The following is a 19,808-nucleotide window of genomic DNA, read 5'->3' as shown; positions in this document are numbered from 1 at the left end:
TGCAATGCAAGTTGCTGACATATTCACCAAGCCCCTTGCTTAGGTCTTAATCTTTTTCTTATATATACACCATGTATTTTACTCTTTAATATACAAGTGAATAAAAGTTTCCCTTATATTTATTTTTCTCTACACTTAGGGTTCATCAAAACCTCTTTTTCTTCAATACGATTACGTGCGATTACGTACGCTACATTAAAGCATCACATCAGACAAGGAATATTCATCTTCATTTATTGTAATAACTAGTGTAATGGTTTAACATTACCTGGATTGGAGTTAATTACCGACGCCCAGATTACAAGATGTAACATCAATCGTACCCTCGTCGACATACATATATTAAAATTATATTTTATTAAGCATGTTATTTTAGTGTACTAAATCATTGGTTAAGATCAGTAAGTAGTGAAGTTTATTGAATAAATTTTTCTGATCCATTATTAACAGGTCGTTATTGAGATGGTTAGAAACTTTAGAGTTAACTAAATAACTGTAAATTAAACGTGGAGAAATAAATTGAAGAAAGAATAATATTATAATATGCTAGAAAAGGGTTGTCCGTGCAATAGTGTGACCCTTCTATTCTCACTACTTGTGGGGGAGAAGCAAAATAAATAGTAGCCAGATGTGGATAATAACATGCAAAAACACGTTTTAAACCTTTCTCTTTACCACTAGTAGCTGGAGACTGGATCCATGGTGGGAAACACCCAGCTCCAACTTTCTATGACAACAACAGCTTGTTGCAACTCACTATCCAAATCATCTTTTGCTTTTTACTCACGTATTACGTCAAAATTATTAAATAATAATTAAATCTAAAAACTAAATCACCTTTTGCTTTTTTACTCACGTATTACCTCAAAATTATTAAATAATAATTAAATCTAAAAATTAAAAAAAAATATTATATTAAATAAATTATATACTATTTTAAAAATTAAAAAATATGTATATTTAAAATAACTTTTATTAATAATAAAAGTTTATAAAATATTATTTAATTAATATCTAAATTAGTTACTAAAATTTTATATTTTAAATTTTGGTTTATTTTTTTTATAATAACTAATTTAAAATATAAAGTAATAAATAACTAAAATTTTGATGATTAAGGATTATTATTTTATATGTTTTTATTAATAATAAAAATATTTTGAATACTAATAACTTTTAATTTATAAAATAGTTTCTAATTTAATTAAATAATAACTAATTATTTTTATTTAATGATTTTTTTATAATGCACCTTACCAATTATCTGAATAATTTTAAACAACTTTTTTCTATATTTATCATGTACTTAGCTTTTAATTTAAGAAACACTCTCCCCTTTAACAAAACACTCACTAAAAATACACACATCATTTTAGAAATATCCTTAATTATTTGCATGTAAAAGAAAAAGAGCGAGTTTGGATTTATAACGGTTTATATTTAAATGACAGAAATAATTTTTTTTTTACAAACGAATTCATAAGTTGTTTTTATTTGTATAAAAGTATAAAATAATAAACAATTTATTTAATCATTAGTTAAAATTAAATTAAATATGATTTTGGAAGTATTTAAAATGAAATTAAATATTTGACTTTTTCGAATGAAATAAGTTGAAGTAGTTTAAAGTTATTATGTAATTGAGAGTGTTGCTTACAGTGGTGAAAGACGTAGTTTCTAGTTGGAGTGCCCCACCAGCGGTGCATGAGCGTGTGCGCATTGTGGCCTCGTACGTGGTCAAGCGACTCATTCAAAAAACTATATATATGTGTGAATGCCCCCATTCTCCCCAACACAAACTCAAACTAACTCCAAACACTTGAACAACTGAACCCATGGAGATTTTCACATCTACTCACGACCACGACTCAGAAGCATCATGCGAAACAGGTTCCCCGACAAGAGTGCAGAGCAGTGGGTGTTCGGACGAGGAAGTGATACTAGCGTCGTCGCGGCCCAAGAAGCGAGCGGGACGAAGAGTGTTCAAGGAGACCAGGCACCCCGTGTACCGCGGAGTGCGGCGGAGGAACAACAACAAGTGGGTCTGCGAGATGCGAGTTCCCAACAACAACTCGCGGATTTGGCTCGGCACCTACCGCACGCCCGAAATGGCGGCGAGGGCGCACGACGTTGCGGCCCTCGCGCTCAGGGGGAAGTCGGCCTGCCTCAATTTCGCCGACTCCGTGTGGCGCCTCACGGTGCCTGACACTACCGACGCGGAGGAGATACGGCGGGCGGCGGTGGAGGCTGCTGAGGCATTTGTGGCTGAGGATGTGAACCAACAGCGGAGGAGTGAAGAAATTGAAGAGCCCCTGCGGCTGCAACAGGAAGAGGCGATGTCGGAAGACGAAGAGTTGCATGAATTGCTTATGCGAATTGCGAATGAGCCATTGATGTCTCCTCCTCCTTGTGTGAGAGATGGCAGTGGCTGGAATGACGTGGAGATATTTGATGCTGAGGTTTCACTGTGGAACTTTTCAATTTGACGCGAACCTACTTCGTACCCCACACTTTAATCAACTCCTTCGTATTATTGAAGGATCACACCTTTTTGTATGTAGTCAAATCTAAGTCTTGTTTCAGTCTACGGGAGTATGTGGTTAGGGTATGACTGGGGTAGCACCTTTTTTGTCTCTGCATCTGATTTTCTATATTTTTAGGAACTCGCTAAGAGTAAAGGAAGTTGTGTATATGAAGTTGCTAGTATAAGGTGGTGTTCAATTATAACGTGGTGTATATTACATATTTCATACTATATAAATATTTTGTAAATATTATATTTTTGTAGTATAATGGACCGAGTCTAACTCTGTGTGGGTAAGGAGATTCTCTCTTGTTACTGATATTTAAGAACATTAATTTTTGTATTAACGTAAATTAAGGAAAACTGAATAATTAGTTTTTATTGTTGAATTAGGTCAATAACAAATAAGGTAAGTACTCTAATACAGGTAAAAGAATAGAAAAAAAAAGACAGATTACATATTCGACTAAGAGAACTTTTATTCTTTAACTATATTGAGTATATGTTTGGTTTGAGATCATTTATAAAATTGAGTAAAGTTTATCAGAGTTATTTAAATTGCATCTCAAGGTTAACTTGATTTTATAAAATTGAATTAACACTACAATAAAACCATGAAATAGAAATCAATTTTTGGAAACCAAAATAACTAGTTACAATAAGAACTAAAATAGAAACCATTTAAAAAAAAAATGGTTCTAAATTAGTTTTTATTATTTCTTATTATTGTGAAATAGTTTATAAATTATTATCTAATTAACAACTAAGGTTTTAACTATCAATTATTTAGTTTCTAAATTTGGTAGCAAAAACCTTGGTTGCAAATTAGATACCAATTTAAAAACTATTTAACAATAATAAAAAATAATATAAACTAATTTAGAAACCAAATTTTTTTTTAGTTTCTAAAATTATCTCTAATTTAGTTACTATTGCAACTAATTATTTTTGTTTATACAAATTGGTTTCTATTTCATGATTTTCTTGTAGTGTAAGACTTAAATTTATTTCTTAATATTGAGATTTTATAAAATTGAATTAAGACTTAAATTTATTTCTTAATATTGATAATATTTCTTAATATTATATGATATAGTTTTTTGTGATGATGATTTTGATTGAAATGTAGTTGGCAAATTCATCTTCTTAAAATACAGCTATAAACAAAAGAAAAATATATTAATTGTCAAGCGCTTAATATTTTTTATTAATAAATATTTTATTCATATATTTGATTCACACATCTCCTAATCCGTACATTAAATATAATTAAGAATAGACATGTCAAAGAACCCCAACCCACCTGTTGATCGTGATAACAAATACCATCTTTTGACTCAATTAGGACGGTGTACGTAAGTATTGAAATTGATAAATAGTTACATTTTTAATTATACTTATATACTTGTGTGCTTTAGTTTTGGTTTTTATTATTATTTTTGTCATTTCTTGTTGCCACAACTTCTTCTATTAAATTTAATTATAACAACGTCATTATAGGTCTAGTCAACAAATTTTCCAAATAATTGATGACGTCCTAAAGCCTATAACAACATGTAACGTCATTAATACTAAAACACTACGAACATGGGTTTGTAGGACTGTAGTAAGAAAAGTTACAAATGGTTTTTTAAACAGGAGAAAAAAAAAAGTAAACCAATTAATTTAAAACAAACACTGTTATGATTGAATGAGATGAAAAAATAAAGTAAATCACATGATAATGTTAAAAATGATTTACCAGTCATTTTAAAACAAGTGGTTGAAGTCCATACACGTCTAAGATATTCATAAAAAAATTCGAAAAAAAAAGTGTGTAAGAAAACATAAGCAAGAGATAAGTTTTACAAATTAAATTGTTATAGTATTGAAAACTTCAGCATTGTGTAATCCCTGTCAAACCAATAATTATAACAAAATAAAAAATAAATATACAAAACAGCATGTGAAGAAGATGAACAAACTGAAATAAAAAAATTAAATTAAATTCACCTAAATTAAAAAATAGTTTTTACAGAAATTAATCAAAACATAAAAAAATAGAAGTGAGGACTTAAATACATTATTTAAAAAATATTGTAATTGATAATTTTATTAAGGAAATAAAAGATTATTAAATTAATACTTTTTTTAAAAAAAATTACAAAAGGAAAGTTATTACTGATATATTTTTTTTAACATAATTTTTTTTTAAAAATGTACTTACAAGAATGAAGAATACTTTTTATGTATTGTTATAGATTATATTATACATAAATAAAAGCACGTGATGTTACAATAATTTCTCCCCACACCAGAGACAAATGTGCTTTAGATGTAGGTGATACGTGCTAAACTGTTGATGAGGATTGAGGGTTTAAGATTTATAAAAGTTTTATTTTTTATATTTAATTCATTTTACTTTATTTACTTTTAATATATATTTTTCATGATCGCTCAAAACCAATCTCACTAAACCTGAAAGTAAATAAAAAAAAATCACCGAAAAATAAACCCCTATAATTTTTTTTATCAGCTAAACTCTATAATATTTAAACAATTAGACTTTTGAGTTCAGCACATTAATTTAGTTATATCAAATCTTCCGCACTAATATAATTATTTTTAAATTAGCGTGAGAAGAACAACATTTCTAATATTTTTTACGAAGTTAGTAAAAAAAATTACATTTGTCTTATTAATAAAGTAATTCAAGAGAGCAAAACTCTGTGATGTAAAAAGTTGAGCAAAAAAAAACTATAATAGGTAAAATTAAAGCAGCTAATAATAACTTAAAATGGGATTTCTCAATGTCGAAATTCTTTAATACTTATTTTCTTTAGACATTGATTTTTCTTTTCACATATATTAAATAAAATATAAAAAACAGAATACCTTTTTTTTTTTACTTTGACTTCCTTTTAATAATTTTATTTAAAATTAAATTAATTGCTTAATCTTTATTATTAATGTTTTGATGTGAAAAATCTACTTTACTTATTTATTTTTATATGTAAAATTAACATCACATTTTTTTTTGTCTCGGTCATTTTGGTATGTTGTAATTTCACCAGACAAAAATGTCATTATGCTATACCATAATATTTTGGTCACGGTGTTAAATTTTTTGAAGTTCTTAATCTATTTATAAAGTTGAATCCTTCATCACGATTTTTCAGAAAAAAAAGAGTAAAAATGTCAAATATGGAAAAAGAGTTTAGTTAGCGTATTTATGAGGTAAAATAAATAAAATACTAGTGCAAAATTTATTTATCTTTAACATACACACTCCATTAAATTTATCTTTAAACAATATATACGCTTATTAAAATAATAACTATAAAATACTTTTTTTTAGTAATTTGCAACATTGATAGCATTCATGCGACATGTTATTATACTAGTTTTATCATTATAATTATTTCGATTTTTAAATAATATCTTTATAATAATAATTATGGTATTATATTAGAGGTATTGTTTATTTTGTAATTTAAAACTTTGTTGTGATTTTGTTTTTAAAAGGTATGTCATATAGTTAAAGGAGGAAGGTATGTTTCAATTGTCATTGACCTTGACTCCTAAGCGATATAAAATTATTGGCGTATTGGAACAAGTTCCTCAGTCGAGAACTAAGGGAATGACGCCGATGTTCTGATCTCAAGTTCATTGAGATAGTATTGCTAGGATTAATCACCATGTAGAAACGAAACGAGGTTCTAAAGACAAACTTTCTCGTTTCTCCAAGGAATGGAAAAGTAGTTACACCTAATATAGTCGCACGTAGGATTCGAGGTCAATGTCACTTTATATACATCTTCATCTCTTAACTCATCGATACGCTTCTAAGGATATAATCGTGACGAAACTAGACAAACAATATCTCAAATCCCCAACTATGCTATGTCAATGGATTTGAGCTCAAATTAATAATATTTTTCTCTTACTAATACATTAAGAATAATTAATTAGGAAAGAGTAAATCAAATATGAAAAATATATTGTAAGTCATGAAGGAATATTGTAATTACTATTTTGTTTTCATTTACAAGACTCCTAATATTGTATTAGATGTATTGTTTACTTTGCAAATTTTGTTATGATTTTGTTTTTAAAAGATATGTCAAATAGTTAAAGGAGGAATGTGTATTTTAATTGTCATTGATCTTGACTCCTAAACGATGTGAAATTATTTATGTATTGGAACAAGTTTCTCGATCGAGGACTAAGGGATCGAAAGATCGTCTTTGGAGTCTTTTTTCATCCTTACCGACGATGTTAATGTTCCGATCTCAAGTTCGTTGAGATAGTATTGACATGGTCAATCACCCCGTAGAAACAAAACGAGGTTCTAAAGACGAACTTTTTTGTTTCCCCAAGAAATAGAAAAGTGGTTCAAAAAATGATTCCTCGTTCCTTAGCCTTCTACTCACGAGCTTGTTCTGGTACACCTAATTTAGTACCACGTAAGATTCGAGGCTAAGGTCACTTTATATACATTCTCATCTCTTACACCACCGATACGCCTCAAATTAAAACCGTGACGAAACTACAAACTCTAAAACGAACAATATCTCAAATCCTCAACGATGCTATCTCAATGAATTTGAATTTGAGGTCAAAATAATAATATTTTTCTATTATAATACATTAAAAAGAATTAATTAAGAAATAAAAGTTTCATGACTGACCGATAATGTAACATCCTTATATTTTCCCATATCTATAACCATAATCTGTATGAAATATTAAAATAAATATATAAACATAATACACATATATCTAAAATTTCATTATTTTAATGTTTCAAATTATCTCTCTCTTCATAAGACTTGAAACATTTACATAAAATTTAAAACAAAATTTTAAAAGAAAATAAACATTTTCCATTATCCATCTTCCCACCGAGAAACTTTATCACCTGTAACATCATCTGCTCCCGTGTAAAATACACGATCACCACAGATCAAAGAAAAACAACCACAAAACAAAACAAAGGGTAAGCTAGGTATTTTTAAAACTTATAACACAAATATGACTTTAAATATCCACATAAATTCATCATTTCTCATGCATTTCACATAACCCTCAAGTGTCTATCAACAATTTTAATATTCATCTTTCTCATGTCAGACTTCTACTGACTCGTAACACATAGACACTTGACTCTACTTCCGGAAGACTTGTGCGTTGACTTAGACTCAGAGATTTGCACCTGTCATACTACATCACTGTGAAATCCACACAGCTATGCGCATAATTAATCTCAATATCATCTCTCTCCTAGTATGACAGGGTTAATTCATATAACAGGTCAAGTTAATTATCTTTCAAACAACTCACCCATTCATATGAACCTCCTTCGACTCTCACCACCTGAATAACTTCATTTATATGATTCCATTATCTCAAGAGAGTCAGGATATCTCCTTCTAGACGAATCCCTAGTCAATGCACATTCTAAACAATCTTAACACAGTATTTTCTTTCCTGAAAATACTATGTCTTGATTAGAATTCATATTTTGAACCTCAAAATATCCACCATCAAACAATCAAATCATACCAATGTTTAAAATTTCCAAAATACATAACAATTCATTGACTAATCATATAAATGTCTAATTAAAGAGATTTTTAATTAACTATACATGAAATAAAAGTTTACATACTTTATAAGAAAAACTATATAGAAATAAATAAATAAATCTTTTAAAAGCAAATAAAAATTAGTTTAATATTTTTTTATTTATTTATTATTATTATTATTTTTTTAGACTTTAGCTTGAGCTAGAATTCGCTAGCTTGAGCTAAAATCCACCAGAGAGCACCCAGAATTTTAGCTTGAGCTAGAATTCGCTAGCTTGAGCTAAAATCCTCCAGAGAGCACCCATACTTTTTTTAGCTTGAGCTAGAACTTGCTAGCTTGAGCGAAATATGCATAAAATTTCTGCATAACTTAATATACCTATCAGATTATAAATCAACATCTCATTCGATTCATAAATTATAAATCTACACATTACATTGGTAGTTCCTGTTTAGCATGATACAATCACCCTCATTGAATCATTGAGCTATTATGTCCATCTATACATATATATGATTTCTAATTCTAGAACCATTTAAATCAAACAACCAATTCTCAATCACAACACTTTCAATTTCAATCAAACTACAATCTACTCAAAACAAGAAATCTTGCAACAAAATTTGGAATTGGTGACCACGTCACACTCACATTCAAATCTTCTAACCTAGGGTTCTATTGAAGATTTTAAACTAGCTTCCCTTACCTGAACTTTAGCAGATGCTCACTAAGAGCTCCAAACCCACCAAAAGCTTAAGGATACCCTAACCTGCACCACAGAGTCCTGATCACAAATCTAACTACATCACTAGGACCTTGAGCTAACAAAGATTAATTCTGAAGCTAAAAACCTCACATGCAAACTTAAATTAAAAGGCAACCCAACCAGATCAAAACTAACTCAAAGGAAAAAGAGCAAAGAATGAACTTACTTTGTCTAAGATTTTGATCGGTCAATCTTTTAGATCTCGTTGCCAGGAGTCCAATGGTGGACTCCGATCGTCAAACAAATGAGCGAGGAGGTCAAGATTTTAGAGAGAAGGCAGAGGAAAGGAAAAAGGAGTTTTAGAGAGATGATAGTTTTTTTAAAATGAAACCTGAATAACTAAATTTCTATTTATATAGCCTTTTCACTTTAATAATAAAATATTCAGGTGCCATTTTAATTTTACCATTTCTACTCTAAGACTATTTTTTTTTTTTTTGTTCCTTACAGATAAACCGTTATCTTTAATGCAAATCTAGCTGTTACAAGACACAATACTATAAAAAAAAATACCGTAACTCAAATATGAAAAATACATTTAAAGTTATGAAGGAATGTTGTAATTACTATTTTTTTTTCATTTACAACACTTTTTTTTTAGAGTTTAATTATAGGAATTAAAACACAATATAATTATATTTAAAATATTATTTATATTTGTAATTTATTACGTTGATAATGATTAACAAATATCATATTTATATTTATTTATGCATTCAGGTGAGGATGCAAGAAGTTTAATATTATTGAGTATTTTACAAAAATTAGTTAAAGTGACAATAAAAAGTTATTTATTTAAAGAATTTTTTTTTAAAAGGTTCAAAATATATTTCTTCAAATTCCGGCAGTTTAAATCAAAAGTTGGAACAGTGGGTGAAGTCATTGGATGAGGGAAAGGGCACTTCAGTGTTCCCTATTGGGCTTAAACAATGCCCAGTAGCATGTGGCCCTCACTCGTGTCGACATGCTACCAAGGACAGCACGTGCTCCATGTGAATGAAAACCCTAATCAAGTTCCATCCAACGGTTTCAGTTGAAAGTGAGTTTCTCATTCGATCCAACGGACCCGATTGATGCATTTAATTTTGAGAAATTATTTGATTTTTTCGTATTGTATTTATTAGTTTCTGAAAGTGCCCCTTTCAGAGAAAGGAGCCTTTTCATGTGTACTGTCCTTCATACTGTCGAATTTTTTGTTCCAGCGTCTGCATAACCGTTAATTACCGCAAAAACCCTATTTCCCCAAATCGATGATGAAAGGTTCAAAGCGTTTGGCTGTGTCAGAACCCAACCAGGTCGATACTAACGAAGCTCCGGTAAGTATGTGACCGTTGTCTCAGTTTAATAATTTTGTTTATGTGCTGTGCTTTAGCTTCTACTGTTTCCCCCAATTTTGAATAGAACAAAAATTGTGTGAGCTCGTTCTCAACTATGAGAAGTGTATTTATTTATTGTCTTTTGTTTTAGCGTTGTATGTCCGCATAATGGGTTATGAAGATGCTTGCAATTAGCATTCTAAGAGTGTCTCCCTCTTTTACAATTCAGTAATCGTTGGCAACATAATACGAGCTATAACAATTGGAAGTGAGAGAATGGTTGCTAGCTGCTTAAAAAATTGGTTATTTCAACGTACTTTTCATTATTAACCATCTTTGACAGTCAGCCTCTGAAGTCATTAGGTCATCAGTTGCAGTGTTGAGGGAGATGGGTAGGAATTAGAACTGGATAGTTTCTGTTTAATATTTTTCACTTTCCTTACTGGTTTAGTTTAAGGCTTTATGCTCATCACACTTAGATTTTGAGTATTGGTTTTGCAAGTGTTTGACTTTTGCTTAGTGAGGACTGTGATGCACGTTCCCAATTCAATTTCTAAAGGTTGGGTTCAAGGGCATTTCACACCCCTTATTTATTGAAAACTTTTGAAGATTTTGCGTGAGAAAAGAAAGAATAATTGTCCTTATTTTATCTTCATTTACAATGTGCAGTTCCGGAATAAAAGAATAATGGAAGGATCCCTCTTTGATGTTCATAGGGCTGAACCATCTCAACAACCAATGGTGGCAGCACCACCATTGAATATGAAACGCGCAGAGTCATCACAGCAGCATGTGAGAGCTTTAAATACCCAGTTTGCAAGGTTCATCTTTTATTTTATGTCAACGTTTGTTTTTTGCTTGATTTCCACATTTCAATTTTTCTATCATTGAGCTTTAAACCTTGTTCTGGATATTTGGTTTGGTTTATTTGGTGGTTGTTGTTATAAAGCATGTTTTCTTTATAGTGGTTATATATAAGTCTAGGTTTAAGGATTTTGCATTTCTATGCTTACGAATGCCGTGTTGGCTCTTTCATAACCTCTCCTTGTTATGCTGTGTCTTCCTCACAGTTGGGTTCAAACGCAACTAAAGAATCATCCTGATGAGCTTTGGGAAGATGGTGTCAGAGATTACATAAATCATGCTTCGAGCATTATGGTAATCCTTACACGATTTAGTACACTAAAATCATATATCACTTGTATTTAAATTTATTTGGTTTCACTATCTGTTCTCTATTAATGTGTTGTTGAAGGTACCATTTTATAGGAAGCTGATCCCATATCTAGTAGTATTATTGCTTCCGTGGTTGTACAGGTTGCACTGAAAAGATGCATGCGCACTAACCGACATGCATACATTTATGAGAACACTGGAGTTCTACTTGAGAAGAGTAGCCTTTAGTGGTGATAAAAATATCATTTCTGGTTGTTCTACTAGTAGTTGATGTTTGTTTTGTGAGCAATGACAAGTATAAATTGCTTTCTTGTTTTGGACATCCTATCTATAATATAAAACTTTCACCTGTTACCTGCCTTTGAATTTACTGGTGGGATAGCGGCTAAGGCTGTACAGTAGCATCTTTACTTGTTACTTCTTTCCCTTGGCTTCTTGCTCGTCTAATTCTTTGACCTAGTATTAACATGCATGCCCTTCTTCTTTTATTTGGAATTACACTGCTGCTTTAGCACTCCGAGTTTGGGTGCAAATCATGCATATACAGAATTGGAATAAATTGACCTTGTAATTTTTTATTATTTCAGGAAAAGTTCAGTGATGTTGTCAACTGGCTCAAAGCAAATGCATCCAAGGCGGAAAATTCAGTTCCTGATGCTGGTGCTGCTTTTTCTGGGAAAAAGCTCTTGCCTGAAGTAGTAAACAAAGAAAATATTTTTTTTGGAGGGAAAACTACTCCTGATACTACTGCTACAAATTTTGCTAGTCCATGGAGTCCTGTATTATTTTCAAGCAGTCAAAGCATTTTTGGATATGGTAGGTCTATTCCCATTTTTAAAAATTTACCCAATAATTATCCTCTCATGATTTAATATAGAAAATAATTAGATTGATTGTGCATTTGGTGCTTGAATGTATGCCAGTCAAGGGAAATCTTTGCCCATATCTAGTAACAGTTTTTCTCCTGAAAGTGATTGGTTTTTTGTTCAAAAGCTTTCTCAGAAAGCTAACAAAAAGAAAATGACTATTTTTCAAAAATAAGCTGAACTGAATATTTTGATCTTATGCTATATATACATGGAAGATATCGAATGAGAACTCTTGTTGTGATAAATAAAAATAATAAATATGCACCATTAATAATATGCACATGATTTTTCTATGTGGTCATGTGATCGTTTACTAACTCTTAATCCTGACTATCCACGTGTCATTCTATTATTTAACTTATAGTTTTCTCACGTTGTAAAAGTGACAATTGCTTTCACTAAACATGTCCCATATACATGTATTTATATGTGTGTATGTGTGTAAAATATGTCAGGGTTTCATAAAGTGAAGGCTGATAAAGTTAGGGTTTCATACTTACTAATCTTTGTACTTATTTTATCCACTTCAATATTACACCTTAAACTCAGGCATAAATTTTTTCTATTTTTAGGTAGCCAAAGTTCTGCTCCCTCTAACAACAAGGCTTCGGATGATGTAGATGAAGGTGAGGATTCAATTCTGGTCTCTTCTTTCTTATCTTTATTTCGTTTAGCAATTATACTTGTATTTTTATTGTTTAGACCTTTTTTGGTGCCATCTTTTATTGTCAAAGTTGTTCTTGTTTATATATTTATAAATGAAGGGTAGTTTCCTTTTCTTGGTAGTAGGCAGGTGGTGTTGATAAATATATGTCTAGCTATAGATACATTTTGTATTGTTGTATTTTACTTTTTCTTCAATATGCAATGCTTTCAATGAAAGATACCTATACTGAAAGAACAAAACTAAATCTGCAGCTTATGTGGAACAAAAATGGATTTTTTCCCAATTGAATTGTGAAAGAAACTCTTTTTAAACAAAAAAAGCCGTGACACAGCCTGTGTTATTTATCCTTATAAATTGAACTGGGTGCTTTAGATATCAGTCTTTTCATTGTTATCTAACTTGAAAGAGAGATTTAGGCGAAGAAAACAAAAACTTTGATTCTCATTTCTAGGTCTGAAACAAGTACAAGAGGTTACTTTATAAAGAACTCTATCACCCTATAAATAATTACAGGAAGAAAATAACTACTCGTTGTATCCCTACAATATCTTTGTATCAATCATACAATATTTGATAATATCTTCTTGTAGCTCAACACTCTCCCTCAAGCTGGTGCCTGAATATCAATCATTCACAGCTTGCATGTAAGATCATGAAACTGTTTTGTAAGAAGTTCCTTTGTAAACAAATCTGCTAGCTAAAGTCTTGATGGGATGTAGGAAGCATTTATAAGGTCATTATCTAGTTTTTCTTTGATGAAGTGTTGATCTATCTCCATGTACTTGGTCCTATCATGCTGGACAGTAGGGGTGTTCACGGTTTGGTTTTGTTTTTGATTAAAAATACATCCGAGCCAAACATAAAAATTAGATGCGGTTTGATTTGGTTCTGTTTAAACAAAAATTCAAACCAATTCTCATGTTTCGGTTTGGATTGTTTTTGCGATTTTGTAGTATTTCTGGTCTTTATCTTTTTAACATGGTGGCCTAATGTTGTATCATGATAAATAATTTTATTCCCTACTCCACTATAAGTAAAATTTTGTTCTTTTCATCGTTGTGAAGAATATTAAATAATTTGTGTACACATAACAATTTTTTTATCAACTAAGGAACTAAAATAAAATATAAAGGCTCAAAGGTTGTCCATCCTTTTACAACGAAGAAAAAATAACGAACAAAGGTGGTTATCTTGTATTTATACATTGTGGCATAAATACTATATAACCGCCATGAACAACCCACCCTTTATGAGCATGTACTATATTATATGGAATTCAAAATTGAAACATCAAAACCAGTCCTCTGTATTGTTTCTTTCCAATAATATTTTATTTTCTTTTAGCATATTCTCCCCCAAGGCTAATATTGTAATGTTCACACCAACATGACATCTCTTTCACCACCCTTTTGATATGTTAAACATATTGAGCTACTACTTTGCCATAGATTTAAAGGCATGAACTCAGGAGGCACATCGAGTTTTCCTCTTGTGTACACAACTCTGGTATATGAGTGAAATAATAGGGTAATATTATATTTATGTAATTGATTTCAATTCGGTTTGTTTGGGCCGGTTTTGGAGTGTCAAATCACAAACCGAACCAAACTGCTTGGTTCTGAAGAAAAAAAAGATTGAAATTGATCCAACTTTTTTTGAATTTAATCGGTTATCGATTATTTGTTTGGATCGGTTCGGTTTTGAACACTCTTCCTGGATAAAGATTGCGAGTAATACTATGCTAATTTGTTGTCACAAAACTAAGTCATTGGTTCTTCATACTTATCTTTAAGACCACTTCAAAATAATTTTCAGCCATACCAATTCACACACACCTTATGTCACAAAACGTGCAATATCCTGATGTGGCCTTCCTATTAGTAATAGACCCAACCTAGTTTGTATCAACATACATATCCATATTTAATTTTCCATCCTTCTTAAATAGCAATCATCTTCTTGAACTTGTCTTTAATTATTGAAGGATTCTATTTATAACTTGTAAATGTAGTTGTCATGAATCATGCACGAATTAGCTGGCCGCACTAAAAGTGTAAGCTATTTTTTTGTTGGCCACGCTCAAAGTGTGCTATTTTTTGTCGAGCATTTACTAAGTAAATGAGCTTTTCTACAAGTCTTTGATAATGACTCTTATTTACTATAGATTTATCTCCATCACTCCAAATACTATAGTTGTGTTCTATAGGAGCTCTGGTGGTGTCTTGCAATCAATTTTACATATCTTTCTGAGTAGGTCTAAAACATATTTCCTTTAGGGGATAAAAATTCCCTTCATCTAAAACAGAACAAGCTTTTCATTCAAGAGCAACTTTTATTCTCATAGAATTATGTGACAAATCATGTCATTCACTGAGATCAAAGTGAGTTTCCCTTCTAAGTAATGTTTGATAAAATTGTTTATGGTCACTATGATGTAAGAGTGTGTTTTTCACTTGGAACATCCGACCCAACTTCTAATTTTCATTGAGCACTATATCAACATGTTTGACACTTTTTAGATCTTGTTAGAAGGCAAATTCAGCTTAAGCTACAATGAGTTTTTTTTTTCAACTCTAGTTCGGTTCAACTAAACTCAATTTCCTAATTGAAATTCAAACACACTAAGTCTCCCAAACCAAGTATGGGGTGACTACATAAGTCTATATAAGGCTTTCTTAAACTCACATACCTTATTCCTCTCTTCAATAGATCTAAAGCAAGGCCGAAATTTCCATGTAGACTTATTTCTCTAAATACTCAAAGGGATTTTTACATCATACTATTGTAACTCCCAACAAAAGTGCATTGCCAATGAAAGGATGACCCTTGATCATATTCATCTTTGCCATTGGAGTCTCCTCATAGTCAACACTGTAGGTATGGGTGTATCCTTTTGCGATTAACCTTTCCTTGTAAGGATCCAATGTGTCATCAGATCGATATTTCGCAATGCAAGTCTATCTGCATCCCACGACCTATATTGTGGTCTATCAACAATTTTCCAATTTTGATTCTTTTCTAAGGCACCCATCTGCATCCCACGACCCATATTGTGGTCTATCAACAATTTTCTAAGTTTGATTCTTTTCTAAGGCACCCATCTCTTCATTCATGGCTTGAATCCAATTCTTATCTTGTAATGCCTCAGATTGTGGGGATTTTGACTTCATCAATAGTAGACACAAATTGAGAAATAGGATATGTAGTACATGACCATGTTCCTTTTCTATGGGCAATAATTAGGCCATGAAGGTTAGAGTCTCAAATTTTAGTCAAGGAATTTTTAAAAGGTATAAAATTATGAATAGTTTACCTTCGGTTCAAATTATTGGAGTTGTTCATGGATCAAGTTAGGATCCTTCTATCTCTTATATTTAATACGAAAGAGATTTTTTGAACGACTAATATCTAGTGTCGAACCTGACTTAGGAACAAAAATGCCTCATCAAGAGCAACATCAAAAGCATCCTTGCAAGATGTATCAGGGGTAGCATTAGTATGAATGGATGAAGATTTCTTGCACCAAAGAGACAAAGGCCGACTTAAGACTCGAAATAGCTTGACTTTTATAGAACTCTCCCCCTGAAGCTAAGGATGCTACTAGATAGATGATGAAACTAACATCCATAAAGGTGTAAGTTTTTCAGCTCAGAGGATGATAACAACGATGTCCCTTTTTATTATAAAATATGCACTTAACAACTCTAGGATCTAATTTCCCACAAAATTGACTATCAACATGGACCAGCACAACCAAAAACATGACTTTGAAGACTAGGCCGCAAAGGAATAGATGGAAAGAAGGAAGTTTGAGATGTAGCATGACTAAGACCATCTAGAACATAAGAGGGTAATCTATCAATAAGGTAGGCAACAGTGAGTATAGTCACTCCCTAGTAAGACCTAGGGATAGACACTTAGAATAGAAGGTTTGAGTTCATGAACAATACCATTTTCAGAAAGGAATTTAACAATGTCTTGATTTACATATTTTGTCCCAATATTTGAACGAAACTTCAATTTTTTTTTTTTTCATTAGGAAAAGCCATGTGATACAAGTTCAATCATTAATAAAAGTGACATCTTGATATACTAGAATTTGACGTAGGGCGGCCCCATACATCATACATCAAAGTGAATCAAATTAAAAGGGCTAAAACTTAAAACTTTTTGTAGCGCAATGGTGCTTGAACAACTAATTGCATCACACTTAAAAGATTCAATAAACTCTTTTGAAAATAAAGTAGGAAGCTTAGACCTAAGAACATAAAACAATGGATGTCTAAGACGAAGATGGAGAAACTAAATTTGAGAGTATACATAAGTATTATAAAATTGAAGACAGGAGGTAGTCATTCCTTTACTAATGCTACCCTTAGTTCCTACTCTTTGAAGGTAATATAACCTCCTTATTCCTTAACAATTTCCATGTGGCAAGATCCTGAAAAACATATATGGAGAGAAAGGTTACAAGACAATTTAAGCCAGGAGTAAGTTTGTGAACAAAAACAAGATTATTAGAAGGTTTTGGAACGTGAAGGACATATTTATAGTTGACTAGTGACAAAAGAGAAATATTATGTCATCTAATTATGGGGACATGGGTCCCATTAGCAATATGTGATTACCAAAAAGAGAAAATATGATGGTAGATAAGGAATAACTACCTCAAGGTGACTCAGGTGACAAAATAAATGGTGCTGGTGAATGATCTTTTGGAGACGAAGATATGGGAACTACTTGATTTAAGGATGGTGAATCTCCTAGTTAGGGCACTGGCCAAAACAATAACTCCGGCGATGGTGATGGTGGTGGAGGAGGTCAAAATAGTGGCAAGCTTACTTGGGAGCACTTCAAGCAATCCCAAACAATAAGGTTTAGGGTTTAGGGTTTTCACATTTCTTGGTCTGAAACAAGTACAAGATGCTACTTTATCTAGAACTCTATCACCTAAAAATAATTATAGTAATAAAACAATAACTCTTCGAATCTTCTAGTAATTCAACAATATGTTATCTTGTCAAATCTGAATAATCTTATTTCTTTCATTCCTTTTTATCACTAAATCAGAAGTTATAAGCTTGAACAAACTTTCCCATAACTAAATTTTTTGCCCATCTTTGCACCACCTTGGTTACATTTAAATAATATTCATGACATGTATAAAATATAACTTCTCTTAGAAAGAAGCTATAGGTTGATGAATAAAATATTCTTGTTGTGGTCTCAGAAAATGAATTGGAGCAGCCTAGCAGCCCATCAGTTAAGAAGACGGAAGAGAAGGGTGTAGTTGTTGTACATGAAGTGAAGTGCAAGCTTTATGTGAAGGTATTCTTTTATTTTATACTGCTATATGTCACAATTATTTTGGGAAAGCATTTTTTATTCCCTTGCTTCAATTCAGCTTGATCTTGTTTTGTTCATTTCAATAATTTTGTTTATTGTTATGTTCAGTCAAGTGATCCAGCTGATAAAGATGCATGGAAAGATAAAGGAATGGGTCAACTGTCTATTAAATGCAAAGAAGGTGTCAGCAAGGCTACCAAAGAATCCAAACCTACAATTGTTGTTCGAAATGAGGTTTGTTCATGCTACCTTTTTTTTATTGCAATGCTTATATACTAGTAGTTATCCAGGGAGTTTATGTAAGTAATCTATAGTTTTAGTTATTTAAATGAGAACTTCACTTACTGTTCAGTTTGTTACCTTCGTGCAGGTAGGAAAAATTCTTCTCAATGCCTTGTTGTATCCAGGAATCAAGACAAACCCGCAGAAGAACTCTCTTGTTGCAATATTCCATACTGCGGTAAGCACTGAAATATTGCAATTGAACTAAATACCTGTAGAGATGGTTTGCAAGCATGTACTGAAAAAGTATTTAATATTTCTATAATAGAAAAATCACTGTGTTGGATAAAAAACGCTTGAAAGTTTGGGAATGGAAAGGAAACTTGAAATGTTTAGACTACCATACAGTGGATATAGTTGTGCAAGTCAGGTGTTCTAGGCTTCTATTGACCTTTGGCTAATCTGTTCTTAGGTTCAATATGGCTCCTCCTATGTCAGTGAAATTGTTTAAATTTCGCCTGTGGTGGTTTAGTCTGTATTTTCCTATCTAGTATTCTTGTGATGGTTGTTATTTTGAATATGCTCTCTTCTTGGTTTTGATTCTTCGAACTTCATCTCCTCATTTATTTATTTAAGCATTTTTACGGCTCGTATGATTGAATAGCCAATGGAAATTGTGTCTGAAACTTGGGACTTTTGTAGGGTAATGCTGACGGAAGTGGGGATAACGATAGTGTAGTTGCACGTACATTCTTGATCCGAATGAAAACCGAAGATGATCGAAATAAGCTGGCTTCAACCATCCAAGAATATGCTCCAGTATCTTGAGAGTATTGGAGTCATGATTATTGCGCCACCTTGAGCCATTTGAAGTAATCAAATACTGAGCCTTCAATTTTTCCTGTCACAAAAATTTATTTTTTTAAGGTGTCATTTCTTAGATTGTGATTCCAAACCTTGTATTTGGAGGCTGTTGCTTATGTACCATATGAGAAGAATGTAGTTGCCTTTTGTCGGATAAAATACCTTAGATTAATGCAATTGATCTTTTCTGTTTAAGATGATGCACACATTACCTTGGACCTGCCATTCTGTTTTTTTCAAAGGATTAGGGTGTTTGTTTCATATTAGATAAATTTGGCATTTTCTTACAAAAAGTCATAATTGAAGTTAATTTAATTAAACATCTTGATTTGTTGAATATACTACCCCCACTCTTTTCTACTGAACCAATGGTAAAACCAGAATGAAGTGGATCTCCCAAAAAAACACAACACTTTGCTGAGATTACAAAATTGTTACTTTTGGAAATTCTTCCTGCACCCAACCTTTTTTAACCTGCAACCTACACACT

General features: G+C 31.6%; 2 protein-coding genes across 5 annotated transcripts; both read left to right on the top strand.

Annotated features, from left to right (window-relative positions):
* The first annotated feature begins 1,787 nt into the window (after nt 1-1,787).
* LOC137811384 (dehydration-responsive element-binding protein 1E-like) lies at nt 1,788-2,777 on the top strand. Its single transcript, XM_068613097.1, has one exon. It carries the CDS (start codon nt 1,836-1,838, stop codon nt 2,484-2,486), a length of 651 nt encoding a protein of 216 aa, XP_068469198.1. The 5' UTR covers nt 1,788-1,835; the 3' UTR covers nt 2,487-2,777.
* A 7,189-nt stretch (nt 2,778-9,966) lies between these two features.
* Nucleotides 9,967-19,513, top strand: LOC137811383 (uncharacterized). 4 transcript variants are annotated; one of them, XM_068613094.1, is made up of 9 exons: nt 9,967-10,174; nt 10,844-10,995; nt 11,245-11,332; nt 11,938-12,166; nt 12,792-12,845; nt 18,117-18,214; nt 18,341-18,466; nt 18,603-18,692; nt 19,157-19,513. In XM_068613094.1, the coding sequence occupies exons 1-9, from the start codon at nt 10,109-10,111 to the stop codon at nt 19,280-19,282; spliced, it is 1,029 nt and encodes a 342-aa protein (XP_068469195.1). In that variant the 5' UTR covers nt 9,967-10,108; the 3' UTR covers nt 19,283-19,513. The 4 variants fall into 4 exon arrangements, with proteins under 4 accessions (XP_068469195.1, XP_068469194.1, XP_068469197.1 ...); XM_068613093.1 differs by having other exon boundaries at nt 9,993-10,174; nt 11,938-12,170; nt 12,796-12,845; XM_068613096.1 differs by having other exon boundaries at nt 10,003-10,178.
* The last annotated feature ends 295 nt before the right edge of the window (nt 19,514-19,808 follow it).

Source organism: Phaseolus vulgaris, chromosome 2, assembly GCF_000499845.2.
Source record: "Phaseolus vulgaris cultivar G19833 chromosome 2, P. vulgaris v2.0, whole genome shotgun sequence".
NCBI classification, from domain to species: domain Eukaryota; kingdom Viridiplantae; phylum Streptophyta; class Magnoliopsida; order Fabales; family Fabaceae; genus Phaseolus; species Phaseolus vulgaris.
Note: the sequence above shows the minus strand (reverse complement) of the source record. Positions and strands in the feature narration are given on the sequence as shown.